The following is a 24,229-nucleotide window of genomic DNA, read 5'->3' as shown; positions in this document are numbered from 1 at the left end:
CTGTATGTTCCTGGTGCCACGTTCCTTTGGTTGGCGTGATGCGAATTTGGACGGGCTCAGAAGATGCACGTCAGAGCATTTGCGTTGTTCTTTCTACGCTTCTCTCTTCAGCACTTCAGTGGGCTGAAGAGAAAGGGAGAAACTAAACAAAGAGCCGAAAAGTTTGCACGGGAATCAAATAAAGGAGCAGTTTTCCGTCGTTGACGTCATGAATTATGCAAAGTTGACGGGAAATCAAGAAAGGTGACATGGTGCTAGCGGTTCGCAAGAAATCGTCCCTTTTCCGGCGTCCTTTACTGGCCACTGGTGAACGGGTCCGGCAATTCACTGGCGATCACCAAGGTCAGCGAATCGAGTTCTTGCCCATAGGCCGTAGCTCTCGTGTTTCTTCAGCCGTTAACAATGCTGGTGCTGCCAGCTTGTGGATTGCGATAGATATATACTACGGCTTGCTCTTTTCTCTGGCCTCCAGCCTCATGGTTCTGCTATAAATAGACATGTTAGTGGTTCTCGTGAACTTAGCTAGCTAGTTGGTACAATCAAAGTTCTCTCCGTCAGGTGTTCGGGCTTTGCTTGGAAGTTTTGGACAGCGAACATGGTACCTTCTTGCTGATTGTTCATGTATTTATCTGCATGGTTCTGCTATTTTCTTTCTGTTACTTGTTTTAGAAGACATACGAACAATAATCAATTGCATGACAGAGTCTTCAGTGTTCTAGAATTGTTCAGAAAATACTGCCATGTTCACTTGCTACATCTTCGAAATAATATTCACTTGGCTGGTTAAACTCGGAGGGGTTTACTAGGTTGCGATTTATGGTATCAAATGGCTTGCTAAAGAGTAGTATGAACTAGTACTATCCAGCATGTTCGCAGAAAAAAAGCAGTAGGAGTATCCTGCAAAAGGTAATTTCCTTAAGAGTATGATGCGTAAATCACATATCTATTGCTCAATCTCGTCCAACCTGACTGTCATTCCAACTTGTAAGAAAAGCGTCAAAAACGCATATCCATACATCCTCGTATCCTTCATGGAATGTTGAGTTGGTCCGAGTGCTAAATTAAAAGAAAAAAAATGTGTTGCTTTGATGCAGCATGATTGTGAAATTCAATTCATATCACCTTGTTCTTATTACGGACAAAAGTTTAACTTGTTCACGTTCAACAGAGCTTTGGATGCTTAAACGGGAAGAACCCAAATCCTTCCAATGCTCCGTCGGCGCTCCGAAGCATAACGAGATCTGTTGACAGAAACGGCCATAAATACGCGGATGGAAATGTAGGGTATGAAATGGTTCTTGCAAAGGAACAGAACCCTAATCCATCACACAGTGCAACCATCTCTAACAGGGTAAGCAAGGCAAACTAAACCTTGCACTCCGTAATCTACATCTTTCTCAGTGATAAAACTGCGATTAGATTTCCAATTGATGAATTAATATCGATCTTGCTTTGCAGATGGTGTCATTTCCTAGCTTCATCTCGGACAATGGGACCATGACAATAAGCACTCCTGTGAGGTTTGGCCCCTGGGGTGGCACCGGCGGCACTATATTCGACGACGGCATATACACCGGCGTCAGGCAGATCCATATCACGCGAGGGCTTGGGATATCTTCCATGAAGGTGCTCTACGACCGAAACGGGCAGGCGATATGGGGAGACAAGCGAGGCTCCAGTGGGGCGGCAAAAACGGAGAAGGTAACAACACAAATTTCAGGCTTTGAGCTCCATAGTTTCAGTTTCAGTGACATGGATATTTTGTTTTGGCAGATCATATTCGACTTCCCATCGGAGATCTTGACCCACGTCACGGGGCACTTTGGCCCGGCGATGATCATGGGTCCAACGGTGATCAAATCCATCATGTTCCACACGACGAAGAAGAACCATGGGCCGTTCGGGGACGAGCACGGCACCTTCTTCTCCAGCTGCCTGACGGAAGGAAGGATCGTGGGGTTCCATGGCAGGGGAGGGTGGTACATAGACAGCATCGGGGTCCATGTTCTGGAAGGGAAGGTGCTCTCACAGAAAGCCGCCGACACGGGCCCGTTGGGTGACATGCTCGCATTGCCAATGAGGGAAATCGGAGACGAGGTAATTAACTGAAGTGTGTTATTGGGAATACTGATGCGCGATTGCGCGAATTCAGTATAGTGTGATTCAGGCAAGGGTGTGTCTGAAACTGTAAAATTGATCTCGTTGTAGGTTACATATGGCGTGGTGAAAGAGCCGATACCGGTAGGGCCAGGGCCATGGGGCGGGGACGGGGGCAAGCCATGGGACGATGGCGTCTACACAGGGGTGAAGCAGATGTACATCACCAGAACCGATTTCATCGGCTCCATACAGATCGAGTACGACAGAAGCGGGCAGTCCATCTGGTCTACCAGGCACGGCAACGGCGGTCAGATCACACACAGGGTGAGCAGAGCTGATAACATCGCCTGTCAGTCCACATTAGAAGCATATGTTCCATGTGCAGATTAAGCTTTTACTGATTATTACTGATACCATGTGCAGATTAAGCTGGACTACCCACACGAGGTCCTGACGTGCATATACGGCTACTACAACACCTGCGCAGGGGAAGGGCCCAGAGTTCTGAGATCGATCACCGTCGTCAGTAGCCGGGGCAAGTACGGGCCGTTCGGCGACGAGATGGGGACGTACTTCACCTCTGCCACGACGAAAGGGAAGGTGGTCGGCTTCCACGGCCGGAGCGGCATGTACCTGGACGCCATCGGGGTGCACATGCAGCACTGGCTGGGAGACAGGAACACTGTCAGTTCGAGTCACAAGAATGGTTCCAGCTTTAATCCCAAGACTAACAATACCACCACCAAGTACTACGTCTCCAAGTATCTCTTTTGATTTCGCTTCACGTACGGGATGTACTGAAGCCGAGTTTGGGAGGAGCAAGTTGTGTGTGCTCCGATTGAGGGACAGGTTCAGTTTGCAGGAGAGTGTTTTCGAGGCAGATTTGCTGTCGAGTTTCATCTCCCTGTGCTGCAAAACCCAGCAAAAATTGTAACGTTTTTAGGTATTTAATCGGGTGGAGTATCCGGTGATTACTCCATGAAAACTACTACAGAAGTTTTGAAAAATTTCTATAGAAGAATAGCATTGCATAGAGGAAATGATTATATACATATATGTGTGTAAAATTTCAAATTCAAACTGAACTGTATTTGACATGAGGGGGAAAACAAAATCAGGATGGATAGTGATTTTTCACTGTATGAGACTATTTTTTTTTCTCATTTTATCCATACCACGTCACATTGAACCCGTATTGTCCCTACTGAGCTGGTGATCAGACCAAAGGAATCCCATGAGCTCTTGATGCACCCCGTTAATTGGAGATGTCCGCGCATAACTTGTTCAACCAGACATGTGTGTTTTTATAGCCTTTCTTTTCTAGCGCTTCTGAATAAGATACAACTCCTAATGCCGAGGAGTCTTTCACACTCTCAGGACTCCATGAAGGCGGCGTAATTGAAGGGCGAGTTGAGTCAAGTTGGCTCGATGTCCACCCCTACTTTCCGTATGTTGCATGTGTTGGCTTTCATGTTGCGTGTTCTTAGCTTTTTTGCTGCAACGGAATGAGATTTGGTTCTTACCTTCTTCTTTTTTTGCATATGCATGTTTTGAATCCTACATTTTTTTGGATGATTTTTATGGACTGGCAAAATACGGAGTAGAAGAATTCAGCGATGTTGCACGCGGAGTTTTTTTCCCTATAAAGATCAGATGTGCCAGGATCGTGGCTTCAACAAAATCGGAGGGCTGAAAATTTATCAGTCGGCCAACGTCTAATGTGCCCCAAAATCTTGTGAAATTTTCTCTAGTCGGCTTTCAGGGAAATCAAACGCATTCTAGATTAGCCTGCCGCGGAATATATAAAATTGAAAAGGTTAGTTGCATATCGATCTGACAACGATTACCAGTCTCGTTGTGCATTTGTATCCTTTTAACTCCATTCCATCGTTGAATTGCTGGACGACAACCTCGACATCGAACGTGGTAGCCATGAGTCTCTGTTTCTGATCTCAGAGAAGAGTACTAGAAACGTAAGGCACAACACAAGGCCCAACATGCGTCTGTTTTCAGAAAGTGCTGTCTTGTGCTCGCCGTTACTTAATGCCATATTGCTTCAATCCTTTCAACCCAACCTGGTGGACGAACGTCAAAAACAAAAGATGCTAATTTGGATAGGATGTTGTCATCTAAGCTACAGAGATTCAGAACACCAAAATGGGGGTAGTGGTTGAGATCGAGAACAATCAAGTGTCTTTGCAAATTGCAAGTGGCCTGTTCACGAACAAGGTACAGCCAAGTAGCACATATTGTAGATGCAAGTGGCTCACTCCAGACTGAGATCCCGAAAAGGTGAATGAATTTGCTAATCTGGCAGAACAAGATAAACCTAAGTTCCATGAATCAGAGGCGACAGATGAGCAAGTGATGTGCTCCCCTTGTGTTTTTAACTAACAAGGCCGGTGATTTGGCCGGTGTGTGCATTAGTAATAAGGCTCGCCAATACGAACGTTCCTGAAGATAAGATTCTGATCATTCTCATGTGGTGCTTTTGAGGACAATAGCAGAGAACCCAGAAAGGCAAAAGGAATTTGCAAGGATTGTGTCCCTGTCGGATGCGTTCTCTCTGTGCAGTTTCTGCGCACCTCAACTCCCTCAGATAATGCCCTATCCAAAAATTAAGTTCCTCTTGATGTGATACATGTTTAATCATGTCAGAATGAACGATATCTTTGTGTCAAAAACATTGAACTGCTATATGGAAGTGTGGTGTGAGGCAATTAAGAATTTAAGATGGTTACAGTAATTATTTTTGTGGAATGAAGTACAGGTAGAGAGACCAACATCGCCATTGTTCTTACAAAGAAAAATTGCACTAGCTCCGTTGCTAAATATAAGATGTTCTATTTTTATCCTAAGTCAAATCTCTAAAATTTGATCAGGTTTATAGAAAAATATATATACAAATACTATAATATCAAATAAGTATGTAAAAATATATAGCATGATTTATTTAATAAAGCTAATGTAGAATTGTAAATGTTGTTATGCAATGGGTCAAAGGATGGGAATTCCAGTGGTATTTTTCGAATTCGCCAAAATTACAGCGGAACATATCAAATTAACCCTAGTTTTTTTATATATAAATTTGGTCAAAATTTTGAGAAATTTGATTTGAAACAAAGTTAGAACATCTTATTTGAAGGGAGTAGATAAGTGCCACACACTTCTATACATGATTCTCATGGAGCTAAATTTTGAGTAAATTTCACAGAACCACACTTTTTGTGGCAGATGTCTCACAAAATCATGATTGTTTGTAATAGTCTCACAAAACCACAACTTTTGGGGCAGCTGGTCTCAGAAAACCCTAATCTCGATAATTAAGCTAGTTGATGGTGTTTCCGACAACGCGGGGCCACCAATCAAATGCCACGTCATCTTCTCTGACCCGTTTTCGATGCCCGTTTTTGACGCCACGTCAGCTGCCTTTGCTCTAGCGACAGTGCTGTCTTGAGTGGGGTAGAAACTAACGTGGCATTGAAAACGGACGTCGAAAAACTTGGGGAAGATGACGTGGCATCTGGCCGGTGGCCCCGGGTTATCGAAAACGTCATCAATCAGCTTAATTATCGAGATTAGGGTTTTCTGAAATCAGCTGCCCCAAAAGTTGTGTTTTGTGAGACTATTTCAAACAACCGTGATTTTGTGAGACAGCTGCCACAAAAAGTGTGTTCCGTAAAATTTACTCCTGAATTTTCACTGTAGGTGTAGTTTCAGTGGAATATTTCCCATGACCAAATTTTTTTTTTTAGAAACCCATGGTCAATATTTTGATCGGCGGATATGAAGCCTGAAGTGAAATTGACTGTTGATGTCAACATATGAAGTTGGCAAGTCGGCATAGACTCCAGCTATGATCCCCGAATCCCAAGTTCCAAACTCTCCACATGTATGCTCCGGATCGAAAAGTGCGGCACGCGCTACACATATAGCACACACATGACACATGCATGTCGCCGAGTCGTGGAATGTTAGGCTAATTCCACATCTTTTCTGCGGTACAACAGCAGCTTTAATTCAGGCTCCGCTACACCACTTTGCGACGAGATGTCTTTAATTACAAAGACGCTAAGATCACTTATCCAGCTAAACGAGTACGCGCGTCCAAGACAAAACTCGACCATCCACTGAATCAAAGACGATCACTTGCCAGTCGGTCTCTCGTTAGTTCCAGTTCCACCATCCCGGGCCACTGACTGGCTGGCTTAGGTTCTGTTAATGGATGACCGATCCAATGCGCGATGGCTCCATCGATGCCCTCGATACGGAGAGAAAAAGAAAAAAGAAACATGTACGCGTCTTTTACCCGACTTTTTTCAGTTCCCATCTTTCCGTGGCGCCAATCGGGAACTGGCCGGGTTCGTGCATGCGCGCGGCCGGGACATCGCTCTCGCTTGCAGCTGACGGCTTTTGTTGCGGGGATGGGGATGGCGTGAGACGCGCGTGCCCTTGAGATTACGCGTACGTACGTGGCGTGCGTCGTTGTTGCGGCGAGATTGAGCGCCCTAGGAAAGCACGCACGCATGCATGCATGCCGCGCGCCTGCCTGTCGCCGCCTTGGAGAAGCGACCTGGCTCGACTCTGTGGTGATGCACGGGATCGCAGCCACACAAGCGGACACGTCTCAGCTGTCGCTTTTGGGACAAGATCTCTTGCTCCTGACGTATCTTCCTTGGTCCATACTCGGAACTCCAAACTATTGATTGCTCTTGGTTCCTACGTATGCTGCAGCCTCACTAGCAGTTCATTTTGACGGTCCATATCAAAATATATCAACTTGATGATGTGGACATTTTGCACGTTGTGATTAGTGGATATCAACTTGACGATGTGAACACATTGCATGTTGAGCTTGCAAGCTTTTAACGTGGAACATAGACCATACATTCCGCACAGACTACACTATGAGCTTTCGGCGTAGCACGAGACAAAGACGGGTCCTGCAAACTGGATCGAGGAACCCCTGTCAGGAACTGTACTTGTGCTCCCGAAATGGGCAGAGATCAGATAAGGCCTCCGACGAAAGCAAACAAAGCAGCCACACCCTGGTGCATGCGAAGAGATCGACAATGATATCGTATCTCGCCCACATTTTTCACGGATGATCGCATCATCTGCCATTAGCTCATGCTCCTTGATCCTGTCTTTTGAGGTAACACCAGATTGTACACATCCATTGGATAGGCATGCATGCAGCGATGCACGGGGTACAACACGCACACTTCACGCTGTCACGCACACATCGATACACATTATCGATCTCTATTCTCTCGTGGCCAATTAATGGATACGATGCGGCCTGTCTGCCTATCCATCGATCTATCTCGGCAGGTACGTACCTGATGATCAGATCGGTCGTCTCCCAAAGGCAGCGGCGGCACTTACTACCTTTGGTAGCAGGCAGCTAGCATATGCATGTGACGAGAATCCTGCAATTGCGATCGAGCTGGGGTAGACCAAATCTTCCGTGCAAAAGCTCTTTTTCCCGGGATTTGGTCCCTCCCTTGCATGCGATGCGAGACCAATGTTGGTATCAAGTGGCCTGATCGATCGAGGTGCCAGCGTACGCGTGACTACTCTAGATAGATCCTGAACTCTCTAGATGCATAGCAGGATAGATGCCAGGCTGAATGCCACGCTATCTTTTGGTGTCCGCGCAGTGCTCCATGCATCCATGCCGGCCGGCTGATCAAAACGATCAGGATTGGTAATTGACCGATGGAAGCTTTTGACGCGACGGTCTTATCGGCATCGGGTACGGTGGTGGCCGGCGCAGCGGTGGAGCCCCAAGCTTGCTTGGTCCGATCCGGCGCGAGATCACGCTTGATCCCAAACCACAGAAATACGGTCAGCTAGCTACCGTTCCGTGAAGCCGGCCGGTTAATTTGGCACCGGCCCATCGGCCCGAGTATCAACGTCGGCCAGCAGCTAGCTGCTGTCGCTTATACTCCTACTCACTTGCACAGAACGAACCGCTTTGGAGTCAGCATGATCAAGGAATTAATCGATCGACCGCGGGGGCCAAAAAGTAACGACGACGTTGGTGTTTCTGGTGGTCTGGCTGGCAGGGTATATGCAAAAGTTGCGAGTGACGCATGTCTGCATGAGCGTTGACTACAGGTCAACGAGCAGCCTTCCACGTACGCAGAGGGGGAGCGGGCCGAAGACCAGCGTGTGGACTCTTTCACTAGTTTTTTTGGGTATCTTAAAGCTATGAAATCTTTGACTTGGAAAAACAAAATGATACGGTCGTGGACTTGCGACGACCCCAGTCGTGACAGCAAAAAGCACAATTCTTGTAACCTTTTTGCAATTTGGTCAAAACATGCTAGTCAATTACGCTTAATTAGCAGTTATCAACACGCATGCAAACCAAGATCACAAAGCTAGCTGGCCGTTAGCTAACTAGCGCAACTACTCCATTTAATTAGATCGGACGTCATTAGGAAGGGGGTCCCAAATTGGTGTGAGAACACAACATCTTTATTCAGATTCTGGAGCAAGCATGAATCGGATGTTCAAGCATGCAGGTAGGTGGATTGTTAAAGCTCGAGCTTCCTTGGACTTGTTCTCTGCACGTGGTTCTTGCATTAGTTAGCTAGGAGATGGTCCGACTACAGTGATGCATTGTTCTTTTGCTCGCTGGTTGTTGCTTAATTTGTTCCGTAGTGCATGGCATCACATGAGCTGGCCGGACGGACGAGGATATCTCAGTTCCCAGGTATGTACAGTTATTACGTGCGTACTCGTGTAGATCAATATGTTGCTAGTACAATATTGAGTTGCTACATTCCACAATCTTTCGTACGTAACCCCAACTGCAAATCATCCCGGCATATCGCACGTATGGGATAGGGATATGTAGCAACTTAATATATTGTACGAAATGTGTAAAGGTTAGGATGCACCAGTGACAGTATACACCAATATGGCGGCAGTACTCTTTTCAGAAGAAAAAGAAAACAATGGCGGCACTAATACCTACCAAAAGAAAACTAAACAACGAAAGAAGTCGTTTTCTAGAATCTAGACTAAGTTTTTCTTATGTTACCAGAGCAAGGTGTTCCTTCCCCTGCTTGGTTGAGCAAACCATTTATGTACCCACAGACTCACAAATACAGTCATGCAACACCGAGAGGCCTGGACCGGGAGGGGCTTGCACTGCGTAGGAGCTTTTAAAATTAGGCCACGCAAAAGCACTGGCCAACCAAATCTCGCATTCATGGCATATCACTCCCAAAGATCTCCCCGAAAACGATTGAAGTGTGTACCATCATCAGAAAATACAACACGATGCCCTCCAGAGAAGAGAAAAAAAAAAGGAAAAAGAAAGATCAGATCGGTCAGTGTTTCTCCTGTCGTAGTAGCATATCTTGCAGTAACTATCATGCACCGTGGAAATGGGCAGCAGGAGTAGTTATTCCATTTCCGATGTACGCGCGCTTTTCAGCAGCTATAGCTCGACCGGTCCGGTATACAGAACAGTATGCGTGGAACGAGGGGACAGTGTACTTGTCTGGTTGGCGCATTATCCAGATCGATCTCCTGCAGCTACAACAGTGTTTGCGATCGAACAGTGATTCTAGCAGAATTTTGGCACGCGATTATGGTCCAGCGGTTGGTACTGTACATGTTCCGAGAGCTCCATGCCTCCATCCAACCGGGCGCTCGTGAGTGGGTCAATTCGTAGACTAAAATCTAGACATTTGTGTACCCTAGTTTCCGTGTATCTGCAGCCGCGCATACGCATATATCCAAAACACGTACACATGGCGCAGTAAAGTTCCAGCCGCGCGACAGCATACACGAAGGGGGGAAATGGCATTACTACTAGCAAATTAAAAACGACCGGATCGGAGCAAGCTAGGCGCCGAAAACCGTGACGCCCAAGTTGGAGCAAGAAACCAAATAGCCAGGCCCGAAACGATATATATGGTGATATCAGCGAATCGGTTTTCATTAACGGCATGCGTGACAATCGTTTGTTCCCAGGGTGATGCGAATGTTTCAAGGCTAGCTGCATGCCACCCGGGCCGATCGACGTCCGTGGAGGCGCTAAAAATGCTCGACTCACCCTTGGATCTGCCCGATCAAATGTGGGTGCGGTTCTGGCCGGCCATATATACGCGCGCGGTGACGTCCTTGGCGGAGCATTTCAGCAAAGAGATCGGCGCCGCGGCATCATGCTGCAGGCTATACGTCAGTCATGACTCAACTCGAGTCATGGCATGTCATGTCTCGTATATTTATGCGTGGACCAAATCCATCTCCCATATCGATCCTCTCGTGCATGCAGCCGTCCATGCCTATCAGCATGCACGCATGCATGAGTCATGGCACGACACATTCGCAGTGATATATAGATCAACTTGTCAGTCGATCTCCTATTCCGTTATTTCGACAATGAAAGCCGATCGCAAGTCTATGATCTCTTGGTGGTTCATCTGGATTGAAAGAAATAACCATGTCTTCAATGCTACCGCGATGATCCCCACGAAAATCGCCGATGCAATCTTGATGAAGTGAGGCTTTGCCAAGCTGCCGATCTAAAGGGTGTCCTAAGACTATAATGAATAAAATCCCCCCTCTAAATTCCTTTATGCTTACTTCTAATTTCTTTTAGTCGCTCTAGCCTCTCTAGTCTTCTCTCTTCTTGATGTTCTCCTTCTGTACTCATTTTTTTTTCTGCGCGAAAGCGTTTCTGTAAATTCCAACTCTTAATTAATTGAATCGCTGCTGCCGCTTTCGAAAAAAAAAAAACCGATTGCGAGATCGTTTGAAAAAAATAGAAAAACTAGTCAGTCGATCCCCACTAGCGGGAAGAGGCCGATGGAGTGAACACTTTTAGGTACGTTTTGCTTTTGGCAGTCTGCCACGAGATAGGTTATGTATGGCCTTATGGGAACGATTGCATTTTAGACACGGGAGATGGTCATTTATGGCCAGTACAAACCATGCATGTACGTGTACCAATCAAACATTTACTCCGTAGTAATCAAGACCAATGTCCATAGATACGTACTAAACGTACAGCTGCTAGCGCGAGGGGAGGGACCGTTTTCAATATTGTCCACCATGCATGCATGATAATTGTGCTGGACCGGACCGGAAGCACGTACGGCGAGCATCGGCGTGAGCGGCCGGTAGGATCTCGCACGGTCGACCAAGAGCTGCGTATGTGCTTCTTCGGCCTCGACATCGTCGTCATCGCTGTAGTGTGTTGTCAAAGATGTAGTGGAGGTACGTGCTAACGTACTGCCATAATTGAGTGACACCTCAGATGACGTTCTTCCATTAAGGAGGCGGTGCGTACCACCAGATTCACCATAAAAATGTCACGAAATATATATTATTTCTCCGTTTTTCAATATAAAATGTTCTAACTTTGTTAATTTTGACTCAAACGTGTTAAGGTTTTGTCCAAGTTTATAATAAAATTTGCTAACATATATTCCGTATTATTTTTACGGTTTTGCTATTTCTTAAACGACTGAGAAATAATTATTTTTTAGTTGATGATAGCAACCTTTTGACTCAATCATCGAGATTCGTGTAATATTAATATATGTCTGATGGATTAGAAAATCTTCATTGGTTGGCTAAGATTGTCGACTAAGAAATAACTATTTCTTATGCGACTGAGAATATACACTACTAAATCCGTCGTAATATGTACATGGTATACTTATTGTACTAAAAAAAGTAAAACAACTTATATTTAGGAACAGCACTGGCGGAGCTTTGAGTACTAATACTAACAGCTACTCCTTCCGTCCTATATTAACTTACTAAAATTCGCCCAAATATGAATGTATCTATGTCTAAAAAGTGTCTACATATATGTAATAGAAAGTCAGTTAATATGGGACCGAGAGAGTACTAGCATCCTCGCCATTTTCTTAACAAATCCGAGTAATCATTCTTTTTTCTCGTGTTATCGGTTGGACGCAAACTTTTGTGCATCTTTCATGCTGCTTTCACATTCGTGCAGTAATTCGACTGTCCGTGTGATTCAAGTTCTTGCAAATTCTTCTGAAATTCCTGAAGAGGCGAGCGCATTAACTCTCGGCGCCAGGCGGAGCGACGCACGTATATATGCATGCTTGGGGCGCAGCGGGGCGGGCACATCACGTGCAATCGACAAAGAGCGAACAATTCCCCGGACGAATCGCGCACGGATCTACGGATCTCGATCGATGGCGAATCCGGGGGATCCGGTCTCGCTCGCCACGCAAACGCCCCAATCTGGGCAGGCCTGGACCACGCGAGCACACTGCATAATCGGGTAGTAGGTCGTCAGCTTGTCGACCGTCGAGTATGTGTTCGTTTGCTGCTAGCTGGTCGGGTGGACGATCGTTCGAGTGGTCCTTTGCTCACAGCACCAAGTAGTTTGCGGTAGCCTATAGCAGGGATGGGATGGGATCAATTTAGTCTTTGCAGGAACACGGCAATTAATGGCTTAATGATGCTGTCTGACCACTATATTTTGCTCGTGTCGCTGATGCTCGCTGCCAAGACGTGATCCGTCTATTTTGTGAGCTCACCATTATCGCACATTAGTCGTTTTGATTTAGCTCACCGTTTATGTTATGTTGTCATTTTGATAAATTATGGTGAAATTTAAACACTGAAATGAAAAAAAAAATCCTGAAATCTCGGTCATTTAGTAGGTACCGAAATTTGTCCAGAACGAAATTTTAAACATTGGTTAGACGTCTCCACCCTTCACAACTAACTAAAAACTTACCCCATTTTTCATGAAAGAAGTTTTAAAACATATACATTTTTTTACTGATGTGCATATAAAGAATAAGAGTAAATTCCACTTTGTACCCTCCGAGCGTCCAAAATTAGCATAAAGTATCCCATTTTAAAAAATGATCACTTTGTACCCCCATCCATAAATCTGCAGTCTGAACAGGAAACATATTAGACATACGGTTCAATCACTGGTAATTGGAAAACACCCTGCACCTGTAGGTACTCGGCGTGGCATGCACTAATCGGTCAGCTGAGCCTGACTTGTGGCCTCAGTATGTCAGGTTGGCACGAATTGACAAGTCTGGGGTGTGGTGGTGTATAAAGTGGTTTAGGATGGGGGTATTTTTGTGTCAATTTTGCACACTTAGTGGGTTGAAAGTGAAAATTACACAAGTAATAACAATAAAAACAGGATATTGAAAACCACATCCATATCTAGAACGCCATGTGTGTTGGACGGAGAGAGAAATATAAAAACCACCTAAAATATTCTAAATCTTTTCTCAATGTTCATCAAAAATTGTATGTAGTGGGATTAAACATATCACGGTAGGTTCCTTGATTCAAAGGAACTCCAAAGGAATTATGCAGGATTAATTAGAAGTTGAACTTTTCCTATGAAGCTGGTTTTATTTGTAGGACTAGATCTCATAAGAATGTTTCATATATTCTACCATGCACTCAATTGCAAAGGAAAAAAAATCAATTGAATCCAACTTCGTAGAGCCTCTTTTGATTCGCATGACTAGAGAAACACTTGAATACAAAAAATCCAGCGTTGCAATGTCATGTCCACTTGATTCCTATAGAATTTTCTTTGCATCATGGTTTGTTCGGTTCCACATAAAAAAACATATGATTCCGTCCAATAGGTCACAGTTGATGGAAGTTCCATATTACAGTGCAAATGAATCTATAGGAAATGTCCTACATGATTCAATTCTGCAAATCAAATAACCCACACTAGAAAACGAAAGAGCTAAGGATCAAATCCGCCGAATATCTTACGAAAATCATTTGAATCAAATAAGCGTTTAGAGTTTTTTTACTTCTATTACAACTATGCCATGCTCTTAATCCACAATGGAAATATCCGTGTTTTCCTTGCGCCACAATAAAACAACTTGTCTTGCTTTTTTTGTTTGTATTCTATTCCTTTAGAAAATATGATGTCATAACATTTGGAATTCTTTGTTTCCGTTGTTCATTCGTTTTAAAATCTCACAGATCAAAAAGGTCTTGGATAAACTTTTTATTTTTTCAACAAAGAAAATAAAACATTTCTTGTGCGTTTACTATCGTCATAGTCTAAGTTTGATCTTTTAATTTGGATACATAAAATTTTATTTTGAATGAAAATTTGCAGAAATCTTTGAGAAAAAACTTTCTAGATTTGTAGTGCTGGTCTTTTCCCCCGTTAAGAAATGGTTTTAATAGTGATGTGACGTGGGGGCAGGTTTTCGCGTGTATCCCAGTTAGCATAATTCTTGTCGACAAAACTCGACCAGCCGATCTCACAGATTTCGCACACGCGTGGGAAGGCGGCCGGACACACTAGCTCATCCTCTTTACGTACGTTACCGTGGATCGTCAAGAAGCTAGTGCTAGGACTAGGAGGTGTGCTAGGAGGGAGTAGGAGTTCTAGACCTGCCACCGGTGGCGGTGCGTTGTGAGGCCTCACATGCTCATCATCCCAAAGCGTAAAACCATGTCCTCGCGTCTCGAAAACCATGGCCGCTGGAAATTTCCTGTACGTCCGAGACGAGCAGAAAGCAAAATAAATCAGCGTATCTTCGTGCGATCCTGTGCAATCAGTCACGTGGACGCCCGCGACGCTTTAACGATTTCCCCCTCCTCCTTCTTTGCCATCAGGTACTACTGCTACTATACAGCCTAGCTAGGATGGGAACTACAGCTACGCACGCAGCCATCAGCATTGCAGCCTAGATACGCTTGGCCGACGTGGGAGAACAGTACCAGCGGCCAGCGTATGGTCCTGATCAGAAAGCTACAGTAGCACCTGCGCCTAATCAGAGTATATGTGCCTTTGATTTGTATAACACTGAATCCATATCTCGTGGACATCTGCAGCTACAGTAGCACCTGCGCCTTCTTTATTGAAGATATTTGGGCAGCGCGTACTTTGGTAAATGCCTGATCAGAAAGCTGGCGGATATGTGTACTTTAGGCGGGGTGTTTGATTGGGATTCTGGTTTTAAAGGTTGGCGCTGCCGTAGATTCTCACCATCTGCTGCATATGCGTCGAGCGGCAGTGAGATGGGAGACTCATGAGAGGGTGTCCGCACCCTTAAAAGCCGGTCAAGATACGGAAGGGGATCATCTTTCTTTTGGTTCAGCGTTGATCTCCCCTCAAAGCCAAGCTAGAGCTTCCATAAGATTGCGCATTCCTTCTTCCAGCAAGCCTAAAGAATTCCACGCCAAAGTTCACCGCACATGGCGCGCAGGATGAAAAACCAGGATCACTTTTCATTTTAGAATTCAGATCAAAGCGAAACAAGCTATAGCTAGGAGTACTAATATTTTCGATGACTGTTCGGTGCTCAGATTTTGTGAAGATCACCTTCAGACACTGTCCAAGGAAAGCGAACAAGGTGGCTCATGAGCTAGCGGATTTAGCTAAATCATCCCTGCCCTCCTCTTGGTTTCACCTCCCTCCTCCGAGCATAATCCCTTTCTTGTGAAAGATGTAACTCTAATTATGAATGAATAAAAGGGGGATTTTTGCTGTCAAAAAGAGAGAGAGAGAGAAGCTCTGAACAGGGGACTCTGTTCTCCACATACATTCCATGTCCTTTTTGTTTGGGAGTATAGTAGTACCAGGAGGATACCAGAGTTGTCCAGTTGGGTCTGTGCAAGTGCAAGCCCAATATTTGGGCGGCCACACGATCCACTAATCTGACACAGAAATTAAGACGAGAAGATGGTGCATGAGTCGTGACGCGCCTCCGGGAGTTGTTTAATCCTTTGGGCGGCCCCATCGGTCGTGTTCTGCTCCCGCCCGCGGCATGTCAATCAATCCTCTTCCTTCCCATCTTCCGATTTTCTCTCTCCTATCCTCCTCGGTCTCCCCCCTTTCTCACTTTGTCTAAGCCCAAACATTCCATCACCGCCCTCTCTCTATAAATACCAGCCTCCCGCTCAGCGCAACGCATCACACAGCTCCTCTCATCCCTTCCTCCCTCTTCTTCTTCTTCAAGTGCATAGCAGCTACTCATAACGAGGCCAAGGAATCGCACTACCAAACCGAGAGATCACTGATAGGCAGAGAAATTAGTTGCAGTGGCAATGGCGCGATGCCTTGTGTTCATGGTGTTCCAAATCTACTGCCTCATCTCGACCGTCGGGCTGCCGCTGGAGCCGCCAGCCGAGCTGCTGCAGCTCGGCGGCGGAACCGTGGGCGGCGGCCGGCTAAGCGTCGACCCGGCCGACATCCAGGAGGCGTCCCGTGACTTCGGCGGCTTCACCCGGGGCGAGCCCCTGGCCGTGTACCACCCGCGCGGCACCGACGACGTGGCGTCGCTGGTCCGTGCGGCGTACGAGTCCGCCAGCGGCATCCGCGTCTCGGCCCGCGGCCACGGCCATTCCATCAGCGGGCAAGCGCAGGTGCCAGGCGGCGTCGTCGTGGACATGAGCCACGGGTGGCGCGCGGCCGACGACGTCCATGGGAGGAGGAGGAACTCGCAGGCGCGGGCATTGCCCGTGTACTCGGCGGCGCTGGGCGGGCACTACGTGGACGTGTGGGGCGGCGAGCTGTGGATCGACGTGCTCAACTGGACGCTGGCGCACGGCGGGCTCGCGCCGCGCTCCTGGACGGACTACCTCTACCTGTCCGTGGGCGGCACCCTCTCCAACGCCGGCATCAGCGGCCAGGCTTTCCACCACGGGCCCCAGATCAGTAATGTCTACGAGCTCGACATCGTCACCGGTACGTGCGTGAGCTTAACCAGTGATCAGTTACGCGCGTTCTCCGGCCGTTGCGGGTACTGATCGACCCTATCCATGGCAGGGAAAGGAGAGGCCGTGACGTGCTCGGCGGCGAAGAACCCGGACCTCTTCTTTGGCGCGCTCGGCGGGCTGGGGCAGCTCGGGATCATCACGCGGGCGCGCATCGCCCTCGAGCCTGCTCCCCGGAGGGTAACACACTGCCCATGCATCCTCCCTCCCCTTCCCCTCCCCATACGCATACACGCATCAATTCTTCTATTCTTTACTCCCCCGGCCCGCTCCTCCCCTGAATTCTTTGTTTAATTAGCTGATGCCGTTAATCCACCTGCCGCTGCCTGTGCGAGCTAGCTAGTAGAAGATGGAATAGCCTCGTGCGCCTTTCCGTGTGGCGAGGCGCGCGGCGGAGGGGACGCGATATCCTTCTTGTTCTTTTGTGTGTCACCGCCCAACTAGTGGCCCAATGGGGAACTAAACACCAGCCGTGCAAGTGGCAGGCATGCCGCTAATTTGCGAGAGGGGGAAAGTTAAGCGCGCGACCCATTGTTAGGTACGGAAATTAACCACACGTCAACCCCCGATAAAGATACCGATAGGAAGCCCAAAACGTGTTTGCTAATTATAGCCGGCCGATCGAACTTACGGAGCTGCAGCCTGTACGACACGTATGTAAATTCCTTTTTCCGTTGACAGTCTTGTGTTCAAACTTTCAAAGTCTCGCTAAACCCCAGGAAAAGTCTGGCGATAAGATATTAGTTTTGTGTGTCGGGTCGATCAGGTGTGGTCCGGTCGCCCAGGTTGGTTGGGATCGATCGATCAACCAATTTGTCCCTGCTGACCGAATTTGGTGGTCGTCTTGTATTTTGTTTAGGTCGCGCGATCTTTCACAAGATTTTATTCTCCCGTGCAGCTTAACTAGCTGACTAATCCACGTTTAGTTAATCAGGCTGCGATCTATACAAGCTGATTTCCTCTTGAGCACGACGTCCGGGCGGCTGGTCTAATTATTACGCGCACGGTCGTTTGTTTTCTATAGGTTCGCTGGATCCGGGCGCTCTACTCCAACTTCACCGAGTTCACGGCGGACCAGGAGAAGCTCATCTCCCAGCACGGCGGCCGGCGGCGGTTCGACTACGTGGAGGGCTTCGTGGTGGCCGCCGAGGGTCTCATCAACAACTGGAGATCTTCCTTCTTCTCGCCGCAGAACCCGGTCAAGCTCAGCTCGCTCAAGCACCACACCGGCGTGCTCTACTGCCTCGAGGTCACCAAGAACTACGACGCCTCCACCGCTGGGAATGTTGATCAGGTCTGTCAGTCTATCTGTCGCCGCCGCCTTTCCTGATCGAATCAATAATACTGCCGCCTCCCTGACCGCCCCATTTGTTTATGTCGATGGTAGTACTTACATTTCTTAATGCCCTTCTTAATTCCTACTAGGAGTTTAGTATTGCTGCTGTTCAGGGCCCCTAGCCAATCATTGGGCTAATGTTTTCATTTTAATTACGGGCGGTTTAGCCCGTAGTAGTATATTGGAGGGGAGGCGCTGTATGACCTGTTGATTTAGTATATGGTGATTGGTGACACCCACATGCAGAGCAAACTGGATACATAGATCTTGCCATACGTACTCCGAGATCTTCATTCCGTCGTTAGCGAAGCACGCACTAATTTTTTTTAACCAACCACACTTGGTTTAATTAATTAAATCTGAATTGTACTAAAACTGGCTTTGTCCATTAATTTTGCAGGAGGTGGATGCTCTGCTGGGCGAGCTGAGTTTCATGCCGGGCACCGTGTTCACCACGGACCTGCCGTACGTGGACTTCCTGGACCGCGTGCACAAGGCGGAGCTGAAGCTGCGCGGCAAGGGGATGTGGGAGGTGCCGCACCCGTGGCTGAACCTCTTCGTGCCGGCGTCCCGCATCGCCGACTTCGACCGCGCCGTCTTCCGCGGCATCCTCGGCAGCCGCACCTCCGGCGGGCCCATCCTCATCTACCCCATGAACAAGCACAAGTAAGTCAACCTGCCAATATTGTTAATTTGTTCGAAGGGAACAGTTTAAGTCAACCTAGCAGCTGTATCCTACTACCTGTTCGTGCTCGGGCTCCAGTTGACCGGCTCGTCACCGTCCACGCAAGGGCGGCTCATCACCGCCCTTCCACCCGCCATTTGCACATGCGACAGCACGCGCGCGCGCGCGCACGAGCCGCTCACGTTCCAGGGCGGGCGCCGTCCTCCCGAAACAACCGATCTCACCTGCATTCGACACAGCACAGCACAGGTGGCCACTCATTGTAGCATGAGTGGTGCCACGCGAACAATACTAGACTATTGCTTGCTTAATTAGTTTCCGGATTGCCATCGCCTTTCGCCGGGATCTGGTGATTGTTGAATGGCTGCAGACATACCGCGCACTTGGGTGACACAGCCTATTTCCTGAATTTCTAATTCTCTCTGGCTTCAGTGGCGCCATGCCAATGCCAGCAATTAACCGGACATCAGTTCTCCGGCCTGCGCCGACCGGTTATTTTAAGCCTTTTTCTTTTTCTTTTTCTTTCCAAAGCACGACGGGAACGGACGGCACAGTCAGAAATTTGTTTTGCTATCCCCCTTTTGTGGTTAGTGGCCGAATGCCCGATGCGTTGTCGCTTTTCACATGCTTAACCCAAAAAGGGACGACGCATCAGAATCAGCAGCAGCTAGCGAGCGGCGCCCCTATCTCTTTACTGAAAACTGTTGCTTTTCCTACGCTGCACTTCCAACCCTTTCGAGCCGATCTGATGATCTGCTGTTGCTTGTAAAAAATACTGATCGGTTTACTTTGGATCGTGCAGGTGGGACCCGAGGAGTTCGGTGGTGACCCCGGACGAGGACGTGTTCTACCTGGTGGCGTTCCTGCGGTCGGCGGTGCCGGGCGTGGACGACCCGTCGAAGAGCCTCGAGGCGCTGGCGCGGCAGAACCGGCAGATCCTTGACTTCTGCGCGGAAGCCGGGATCGAGGCCAGGCAGTACTTGGCGAACCACAAGGCGGAGCCCGAGTGGGAGGCCCATTTCGGCGCCAAGAGATGGGCGCGGTTCGCGCGGCTCAAGGCCGAGTTCGACCCGAGGGCCATGCTGGCCACCGGGCAGGGGATCTTCACGCCGGCCGGCTCCCCGCCGCCTCTCTTGTCCGATTCTTGAGAAGGCCACGACTAAAATAGCTATATGTAGCTAGCTAGCTAGGAGTATGTAATTGGCGAAATAGGAAGATTAGTTAGTTTGACCATGTATAGCTACTTTAACTTACCCCAATTGGTTCGTTATGTACAGAGGAAGAGGATGTGTCGTCCTGTTCATGCAACTAGATATATGCAGATCATTTTGCTGGTAAAAATCAGTTCCAGCCTCCAGGTTTTCGTCGGTTGGTGTGTGCGTGCAAGTGATATAAGCTCCTGCGTGCAAGTGAATCACACGATGCACCGAAGCTAATAAGCTGCAGTACTTCCTTTTTGCTGCAAGCATGCTACTCCTAAGCTGTACTACTACACGACCCTGTGCTACAACTCTGTACAAGAACCGCTGATCATTGGCCGATGGAGTTCATGCGATATTTCGTCAATCAGGCAACCGATCAGTGACATTGCAATATCAATATCCCTAGAGATAAGAATTCATGCAGCTACACACACATGCAGGCAAGTGGCCACGGAGAGCCGTTTGAGAAAAGTGGCCATGGCTCCAAGCGAAACATGAGATGGCCCACTCCTAAGCATCGGTGGGGCATAATGGGAAGATGACACATAAATGCCAAAGGCCACGCAATCTGGTGCCAGACAAGGACGACTTTGGCCGCGCAGAGGACGCACGCACGAACGAACTAACGCGGCCAGGTTCATCCAATCCTCCACCGCGCACCGGCGCCGTGGTCCTCCCTCCAGCCGCAAATGTGTCGTTTCAGAAACCAGACCGTGTAGACCGCGGCGGGCCTCATCTTTTTCAGTCCTTGACGCACGTACGTACGTGCATGCATGCCGTCCAGCCACGCATTCCATTTTGATATCTTCGGTTGGCTGCTTGATATCTCCAGGAGCCGCGGGCCGTACTGCTAGGGGAGCACGAATGACACAGGGGGCTTCCAAATCTGACGAGCCAAGAACAAGACGTTCGCCCGATCTATTAATCTATACCTGAAGCTACATATCATGTGGCAATGCATCCAGGTATAATGCGATTCCGTCGTAAGTGAACGAAAGGGGGTGCTCATGCTTTCCCCCCGGACTTGTGGTGCGATCCTTGTTAATTAGGTAGCGTCATTCTGATGTTTGATGCTGCACTAGTCGGATGGTGGTTGTGATTGATGACTGAAACCTTGAAGAACCGGCGACGGAAACTCTTTTGTACCGGCTCCGTTATGCAGCGGAGTCTGCAAAGGCTGCCCCCAATATTATTTTTGTATATGGCATCAACCATGTGCTGCATGCAACTAGTCATGTGCTGACATGTGGCATCTTATATTATATACCAATAAAATATACTCGTATCATATTTCATTGACTAAAACCATGTACCAATACCATATACATTGAACAATACCATGCACCATTGATCGTACCATCCAGTAATAAAATATAATAAATATGGTGAGTCGGCCCAACACCACGTGGCAGCTTCTGCCGGAAGCGCTGCTTCGGGGTTGGTGAGTGCAGTGACAGAGAAACTAAGATATGAACTCGTATGGTTGGTACCTGTAACTCTCCAAAAGTAGATCACTGCACACACATGATGCATCTACAGGAAGAATTGGAAGGGGTTACGCTTGGATAAAAACCTTGTGCAATTCATCCATCCATCCATTAGAAATCTCGATTCCTCGCGTCCCGAGGATGATCGCAACGCACACCCAAAGGGTGGAAGTCAGTGGCAGTCAGACAGGCCACGGGCCCATGCTAGCAAGCTGGATGAGCTATGTCCCTCGTGCAGTTATCGCCGTACAGCCCAACCAAGAGGCCCACGGGCTGCTCCAGCACTTCAACAGCACATTTTAGTGGTTTCAAAATCGGTCTGGATACAAATCATGGAAAAACGTTCAGGTCTGTCTTAGTTTCGCTAGAAAAAAAAAGGTTTGGCCTAATTTTATTTCCCTTTGTTAGCTCCAACCACCGGGACAAAATCTGTACAATATAGAAAAAAATTCACGACTGTTTCAGTTGAAACCGTTTTGGAACACCCCTAACTTACTTTTTAAAAGGTTAATTTGACATACGCCATTGCAAAATTAGCCTATTCGAGAAACGCCATTGCGATCTTGCAACATCGTAACATTAATCTAGTCATCAAATTTGAATTTTTTTTAAGTTGCAAAATTGCAGTGACGTTTCTCAAATAGGCTGATTTTGCAATGGTGCGTATCAAATTAACACTTTTTAAAAAGTTTACTCGGACCGCTCATGACAGTGTTCTCCAAGCTTTGATCAAAAGATAGACATATGGTTCAGACAAAATTGGCAATTTAAGGCTCCAAGCTCAAAAGGCAATTTTGTAAAGATGAGCTATCTATTGCTTTTAGAGCTCGGGCTCTAGTGAACCTGGAATCGTGTTGAAAACTCATAATTGGAAGTGCCAAAAAAATCCACATATACATATGAATAAATGTATATGACATATCTGTAAACTTTCAAAAATAAAATATATACTTTTATTTGTGGGCTAAATTAAAAAGATAAATGTGTGCATCTACACAAGTCTGAAATTGTGAAAATTCCAAAAATTATATTTGCAAGTATCATTTTTTTTCAAAAAATATCTACATATACATATAAATGGATACTACGTATATGTAAAGTTTGGATGGAAACACTTTAATTTGTAGGCTAAATGGAAGAGATAAATGTGAATCTACACCGGATGTACTACTTATCAACTGTACCTCCTCATGTTTGTCTTTTCTTTTGCAACTCACACGACACATTATTCTTAATAAGAATTTAGGTGTAAACATTCTTATGCGAATTTATAAATAACTTTTAGGATTTTTGAAACTTATAATAATCTTTTGAATTTTTTTAATAAATAGCTTTATGGAACTCGAGAGCTAAAAAACAGTCTCACCAATCTTTACCATTTACGAGTTGGTGCTCGTGGTGATGGCAGGTTCCCCCGTCTCATATGCACATAGGTGATAACATGAGATATTCAAGTAAACAAACCCATTCCGATTAACCAAATCAGAATCACAATGATCTTGTCAAGTTGATTGTGCTATACAAGGCATGCTCAAAGTATGGAAAGGTAACACCTAATCTCCATGTTATTCTGGTGCCTAATGAAACAATGGTGTTGCTTGAAAGTGAAATATGAGAAGGCTTGCGTTGTACATTCCAAAAAATGTGCTGCACACATTATTTTATAACACATGCATACCACAAAATTGTCTTTTATGTACACACACAAAAACACACTTCAACTTTTTATTTACAAATACAGAAAAATTCACATCATGAGATAAGACGTAAGATATGATAAACTAGTGTGTCGTACACACATATAAAAAGTGGATTGTTGGCAATATGTGTTCTACAAATGATTCTACAACATACACACATGGCCATTTGTTTCAACCAAAACTGTATTTCTTTACCTTGTCACGCGGTGTGTACTTTTTTGAAAGTACGCATTGCAAATTCACACTTACTTCCTCCCTATTCGTAGCTTGTATTTTTTTTCCCATTGTATCCTAAATTGGTAACATGTCCGTTTGCTTGTTGGATGATCTGGCTTTGGCTTTCTTAACCAGTCCAATTAATCGTATTAGCATAATTGTGGGCATGATGAATAACGTTTAAAAATGGATTACACCTTATAGAAAAGGAAGAAATGCAATGCATCGTTTTACTGTAATTGTCTATGCACTTTCAATGAAGAACCACATGTGCCTATTTGCAGATGCATTAAATTAATAATATTCCTCAATCTTTCACACATATTTTCGTTATCTGTATATGCTAAGAAATGTCACGAAAGGGTATTTGTGGTCTTCCGAGCGAACCATCCTCCGTTCCCATCTTCAGTTACGTTTTGCTCTGTTTATACCATGCCCATCTGGACAAACCTCATGTGAACCCATTCAATCCCTTCCCTCACACTCTGTTTAATTCTTCTGCATTAAGCAACCCTCCTCCCTCCTAAACACAATCTATAGCACAGTCGCTTCTATCGTGCTCAATTTAGCTCTAACAACAAATCATATCCTCCTGCACACCATTACATTTCTCGTTCGATGCCATGGCTAGATCTAGATCTCGCCCACCAAAATCTCCAGGACCTTGAAATAACACATGCTGCGATAGAAATTCAACAAGATATACTAAAGTTTCAAGCGTTGGTTGCAAGAATACTCAAGATATCCAATGAATGTCACGCGTC

General features: G+C 46.5%; 2 protein-coding genes across 2 annotated transcripts; both read left to right on the top strand.

Moving 5' to 3' along the window:
* Window positions 1–144: 144 nt before the first annotated feature.
* Window positions 145–3,238, top strand: LOC100840519 (jacalin-related lectin 3). The gene is made up of 6 exons (XM_003567120.4): window positions 145–598; window positions 1,169–1,351; window positions 1,459–1,701; window positions 1,774–2,097; window positions 2,209–2,424; window positions 2,524–3,238. The coding sequence occupies exons 1-6, from the start codon at window positions 596–598 to the stop codon at window positions 2,872–2,874; spliced, it is 1,320 nt and encodes a 439-aa protein (XP_003567168.1). The 5' UTR covers window positions 145–595; the 3' UTR covers window positions 2,875–3,238.
* A 12,779-nt stretch (window positions 3,239–16,017) lies between these two features.
* LOC100821608 (cytokinin dehydrogenase 5) lies at window positions 16,018–20,217 on the top strand. The gene is made up of 5 exons (XM_003569888.3): window positions 16,018–16,810; window positions 16,892–17,019; window positions 17,864–18,133; window positions 18,576–18,841; window positions 19,663–20,217. Exons 1-5 carry the CDS (start codon window positions 16,171–16,173, stop codon window positions 20,006–20,008), a joined length of 1,650 nt encoding a protein of 549 aa, XP_003569936.1. The 5' UTR covers window positions 16,018–16,170; the 3' UTR covers window positions 20,009–20,217.
* Window positions 20,218–24,229: the final 4,012 nt, after the last annotated feature.

This window comes from Brachypodium distachyon, chromosome 2, assembly GCF_000005505.3.
Source record: "Brachypodium distachyon strain Bd21 chromosome 2, Brachypodium_distachyon_v3.0, whole genome shotgun sequence".
Classification (NCBI taxonomy): Eukaryota; Viridiplantae; Streptophyta; class Magnoliopsida; order Poales; family Poaceae; genus Brachypodium; species Brachypodium distachyon.
The sequence above is the reverse complement of the archived record's forward strand: the minus strand, read 5'-3'. Positions and strand labels throughout refer to the sequence as shown.

Coding starts and splice junctions, on each gene's coding strand:
- LOC100821608 (XM_003569888.3), top strand. CDS start 16,171: ATGGCGCGATGCCTTGTGTTCATGGTGTTCCAAATCTACTGCCTCATC. Junction 16,811..16,891: donor CGAGCTCGACATCGTCACCG/GTACGTGCGTGA, acceptor TATCCATGGCAG/GGAAAGGAGAGGCCGTGACG. Junction 18,842..19,662: donor TACCCCATGAACAAGCACAA/GTAAGTCAACCT, acceptor TGGATCGTGCAG/GTGGGACCCGAGGAGTTCGG.
- LOC100840519 (XM_003567120.4), top strand. Junction 1,352..1,458: donor GTGCAACCATCTCTAACAGG/GTAAGCAAGGCA, acceptor CTTGCTTTGCAG/ATGGTGTCATTTCCTAGCTT. Junction 2,098..2,208: donor TGAGGGAAATCGGAGACGAG/GTAATTAACTGA, acceptor ATCTCGTTGTAG/GTTACATATGGCGTGGTGAA.